This window comes from Phoca vitulina, unplaced genomic scaffold, assembly GCF_004348235.1.
Source record: "Phoca vitulina isolate PV1807 unplaced genomic scaffold, GSC_HSeal_1.0 scaffold81, whole genome shotgun sequence".
Lineage (NCBI taxonomy): Eukaryota > Metazoa > Chordata > Mammalia > Carnivora > Phocidae > Phoca > Phoca vitulina.
This window is the reverse complement of record NW_022589784.1, coordinates 3210226-3214653: the sequence shown is the minus strand read 5'-3', so window position 1 is coordinate 3214653 and position 4428 is coordinate 3210226. Positions and strand designations below refer to the sequence as shown.

The 4428-nt window shown below is 61.4% G+C and overlaps 1 protein-coding gene across 1 annotated transcript in view; it reads left to right on the top strand.

Annotated features, from left to right (window-relative positions):
- PLIN4 (perilipin 4) overlaps positions 1–4185 on the top strand; it is a 7874-nt gene extending 3689 nt beyond the window's left edge. Inside the window, exons 4-7 of the mRNA XM_032394568.1 lie at positions 1–1621; positions 1732–1919; positions 3691–3777; positions 3853–4185. The exon at positions 1–1621 is cut by the window's left edge and continues 321 nt beyond it. Of these exons, the coding sequence (XP_032250459.1) occupies positions 1–1621; positions 1732–1919; positions 3691–3777; positions 3853–4185 (2229 nt within the window). The remainder of the gene's footprint in view (positions 1622–1731; positions 1920–3690; positions 3778–3852) is intronic.
- The last annotated feature ends 243 nt before the right edge of the window (positions 4186–4428 follow it).

The following is a 4428-nucleotide window of genomic DNA, read 5'->3' as shown; positions in this document are numbered from 1 at the left end:
AATGTGGCCAAAGGAGCTGTCCAGACTGGCATGGACACCACCAAGACTGTCCTGACGGGCACCAAGGATGCAGTGTCCACTGGGGTGACAGGGGCAGTGAACATGGCCAAGGGTACCGTTCAGACAGGCCTGGACACCACCAAGACTGTCCTGACGGGCACCAAGGACACCGTGTGCAGTGGGGTGACCGGTGCCATGAATGTGGCCAAAGGAGCTGTCCAGGGAGGTCTGGACACCTCAAAGACTGTCCTAACTGGCACCAAAGATACCCTATCTACTGGGCTCACAGGAGCACTGGGTATGGCCAAGGGTACCGTCCAGACTGGCATGGACACGACCAAGACCGTCCTGACGGGCACCAAGGATGCGGTGTCCACTGGGCTCACTGGGGCAATGAATATGGCCAAGGGCACTGTTCAGACTGGCCTGGAAACCACCAAGAATGTTGTCACAGGCACTAAAGATGCAGTGTCCACTGGGGTGACAGGGGCAGCGAACATGGCCAAGGGAGCCATGCAAACTGGGCTCAATATGACCCAAAACATCGCCACAGGCACCAAGGACACCGTGTCCAGCGGGGTGACCAGTGCCATGAATGTGGCCAAAGGAGCTGTCCAGACTGGCATGGACACCACCAAGACCGTCCTGATGGGCACCAAGGATGCAGTGTCCACTGGGGTGACAGGGGCAGCGCACATGGCCAAGGGAGCCGTGCAAACTGGGCTCAATACGACCCAAAACATCGCCACAGGCACCAAGGACACCGTGTCCAGTGGGGTGACCGGTGCCATGAATGTGGCCAAAGGAGCTGCCCAGACTGGCATGGACACCACCAAGACCGTCCTGATGGGCACCAAGGACACCATGTCCAGTGGGGTGACCGGTGCCATGAATGTGGCCAAAGGAGCTGTCCAGGGAGGTCTGGACACCTCAAAGACCATCCTCATGGGCACCAAGGATGCAGTGTCCACTGGGCTCACGGGGGCAATGAACGTGGCCAAGAGCACTGTTCAGACTGGACTGGACACCACCAAGAATGTTGTCCTAGGCACTAAAGATGCAGTGTCCACTGGGGTGACAGGGGCAGCGAACCTGGCCAAGGGCACCATCCAGACTGGCCTGGACACCACCAAGACTGTCGTGACGGGCACCAAGGACACCATGTGCAGTGGGATGACCGGTGCCATGAATGTGGCCAAAGGAGCTGTCCAGACTGGCATGGACACCTCAAAGACCGTCCTGACTGGCACCAAAGATGCAGTGTCCACTGGGCTCACCGGGGCAGGGAGTGTGGCCAAAGGGACAGTGCAGACCATTCAGAATTGGTTACCTGGTACCCAGGACAGTGGACTCCCCAGTTACAGTGCCCCAGACAAAGGAGGGGAGCAAACTATCCTGAGACCCCAGGAGGCTCTGTTCTCTGGGGTATCCAGCACCCCGGACACTCTCTGTACCGGCCTGGACCTTGCCAGGGAAGCCACTGCCGTGGCCACGGACACCCATGGGGCCACCCTGGGCAGGGAGGATGCAGGACACGAAGGAGCCGTGAGCTTTGCAACGCTCCAGGACGAGCTGGGGGAGCTGGGGGATATCTTCCACCCCATGGATGCCGAGGAGCAAGGTGAGAACAGCATAGCCAGGCCCACCCCCTGGGAGGGCTTGGCTTCTGTAAAACCCAAGCTGGATTTTCCAGGGGCCTCTCAGATTGAGGAATCCCGTCTTCCTTTCCAGCTCGGCTTGCTGCGTCCGAACCTGAGCCAAAGGTGCTCACGGCCGACCGCGGCAGCTATTTCGTGCGTCTGGGTGACCTGGCCCCCGGCTTCCGCCAGCGGGCTTTTGAGCACGCCCTGAGCCACCTGCAACACAGCCAGTTCCAGGCCAGGGCTGCGCTGGCCCAGCTGGAGGACTCCTTCGAGCTGGTAAGAGCCTTGCCCTCCCCATGGCACCTTCCTCAGAGTAGCTCCCCAGCCTCCCCCAGGCCTTCGGCACCGCTGAGAGCTGCCACTCACGCTGGGGGGCGGGCTGCACACAGTCCAGCAGCAGCCCACGGAGGGACCCCCAGCTCTGAGGACCTCCCGGTTCCCAAGCTGAGTTTTAGATGTTGAGATACATCAGCCTCACTTACACACGCAGGGAGGAACCCGGTGGCGCGGCCTGAGTCGGGATCCCCGGGGGGTGCCCACGCAACTGTTTTCAATCAGTGCCCTGCACTCTCTGGTGAGCCCCAGTTTGAAGAGCACTGGTCCAATCCCGTGGGGTCTCGATGGGGATGATCAGGCCTCTGGGACGCTGGGCCCTGTCTGGGGGCATCTGTAGCTGTCACGACTGTGGGAAAAGGTGCACCTGGCATCGAGGGGGGTGGGGCCAGGGATGGTGCTCAGCCCTCCCCCCTCCCCCCCCCAGCGCCCGGGACGGAGCACTGGCCTGACCCAACAGAGGTTTTGCTACGGGGTCACTCTGGCTGCTGAAGGGAGAACAGGCTGGACCTGGGAGATCAGTGAGGTTTCCACAAAAATCCTGGCAAGTGAAGGACAATGGGGCCTCAGGGCTAGTGTCAGCGGCAGCGAGAGGCACCTGTGTTCAGGATGTGCCTCCAGAGCAGGGCTGCCGGGTCTGTGGGCGGGCTAGATGTGGGGCATGAGAGAGAGGGACCCTAAGGAACCTCGGAAACTTAAAATTTTTTTGAAGTATCTTATTTAAGTAACTTCTATACCCAACATGGGGCTTGAACTTACAACCCTGAGACTGAGAGCCGCAAGCTCCCCCGACTGAACCAGCCAGGCACTCTGCCTGGGAGATTTTTAGCAGGGGACCCCAGGGGAGGTGCCGAGTGGGCTGAGGGTGAACAGTGAGAGCTTGGTTTTGGATGGGGGAAACTGGAGCTGACTAGCGGGCCCCAGATGGGAGTTGCCGCGGGGTGCGCTGGGAGTTTGACTGCCAGTTGGGAGTCCACACCTGGCCCACGTGCTGCCCCCCCACTCCCCAGTTGCTGGGACAACGAAGATTGGTGGTGGGGCTAGGGAGGCCCCTATGTGCCGGGGACCCAACAATCAAGGAAGGAAAACTGCCAAAAGAGTTTTATCTCCACCCAAAGGGGGAGATAAACAGCCAAGAAACAAACATCTGCAATAACTCGACAGTGATGTGCCTCTGAGAATAATGAAATCTGACAGGGAGGACTAGAGGCCACTGCACTGGGTGGCCGGGGAAGGCCTCACCTGGAGGACAACCTCGAGCCGAGATTGGATGGGCACCACGTGTAAGGCCAGAGGAAGCATGCTCCAGGCTGAGCAGGCAGCATGTGCAAAGGCCCTGAGGCAGCAGCATGCTGGAAGTGGTCAGAGGACAAAATGAGGCTAGCGTGTCCAGAGCAGAGTGTGACAGTGTCAGCAGGAGATGAGGTCTGGGCAGTCCCAGGGAGCAGTGTAGGCCGTGGTGAGGAGCTGGATCTTATCCAAAAGGCACTGGGGAGCTATGCGAGGATTTTGAGCTGGGAAGTGTTTGTTATTTGGTCTCTGACAAGCCCAGGAACATGGATTATTGCCCATCCTGACACAGCTGGCTCTTCCACCACGCCACGGAGAGGTCTAGACACGAGGCTCTAGGGCCAGGCCCAGGAATGTCCCCAGGGGAGAGTGTGAAAGGACCCCGCTGAGAAGCCGTCATTTCTCTGCTGGGCTCTCTTTCTAGATTGAAAGGGCCAAGCAGGCTCCAGAAAGCCAGCCATGGCTGGACCAGGGTCCGAGCAGCAGAGTGGAGGGAGCCGCGCCCCAGGAGGTATGTAACAAAGGGCCACGGCTCCCGCTCTTCTCCCCCGACTCCTGCTTACCTCACCCCTTCCCTCCCCCGCAGGTGCCAGGCTCCGGGGCTCTGTCCAGGGCCTGCGGCCTCATCCAGCAGCTCCACGTGGCCTACAGCACCCTGGCCTCCGGCCTGCAGGGCCTCCCCTCTGAGCTCCAGCAGCATGTCGGGCAGGCGCGCCACAGCCTCTGTGAGCTCTACGGCCTCGTCTCCTCGGCCGGCTCCGTGGAAGAGCTGCCGGCAGAGCGCCTGGGCCAGAGCCGCGGGGCCGTGGGGCAGGCATGGCAGGAGCTGGAGCAGGTGCTGGAGAGGGTGCAGCACGGCCCGCCGCCCTGCTGGCTGGTGGGGCCCTTTGCCCTGCACCCCGCTGGGCAGCAGCTGTAGGCCCCTCCTGCCCATGGAGCCCTCCGCGGAGCCTCCTCCCCAGCCCAAACCAGTTCCAAATCCCCGAGGTCTGCACCCCGCACGCTGCCGCTGCCTAGCACCCGTGGGGGGCACCCAGGACTTTGAGTTCAGCCGCACCGCGCACCCAGCTCTGGCCCTGCCTACGCCGTGCACCCTTTCTTCCCAAGCACCGCTGGGCCTTCTCCTGGCCCAGGGGCCCAGGGCCGCTAAGACCGCTGACAG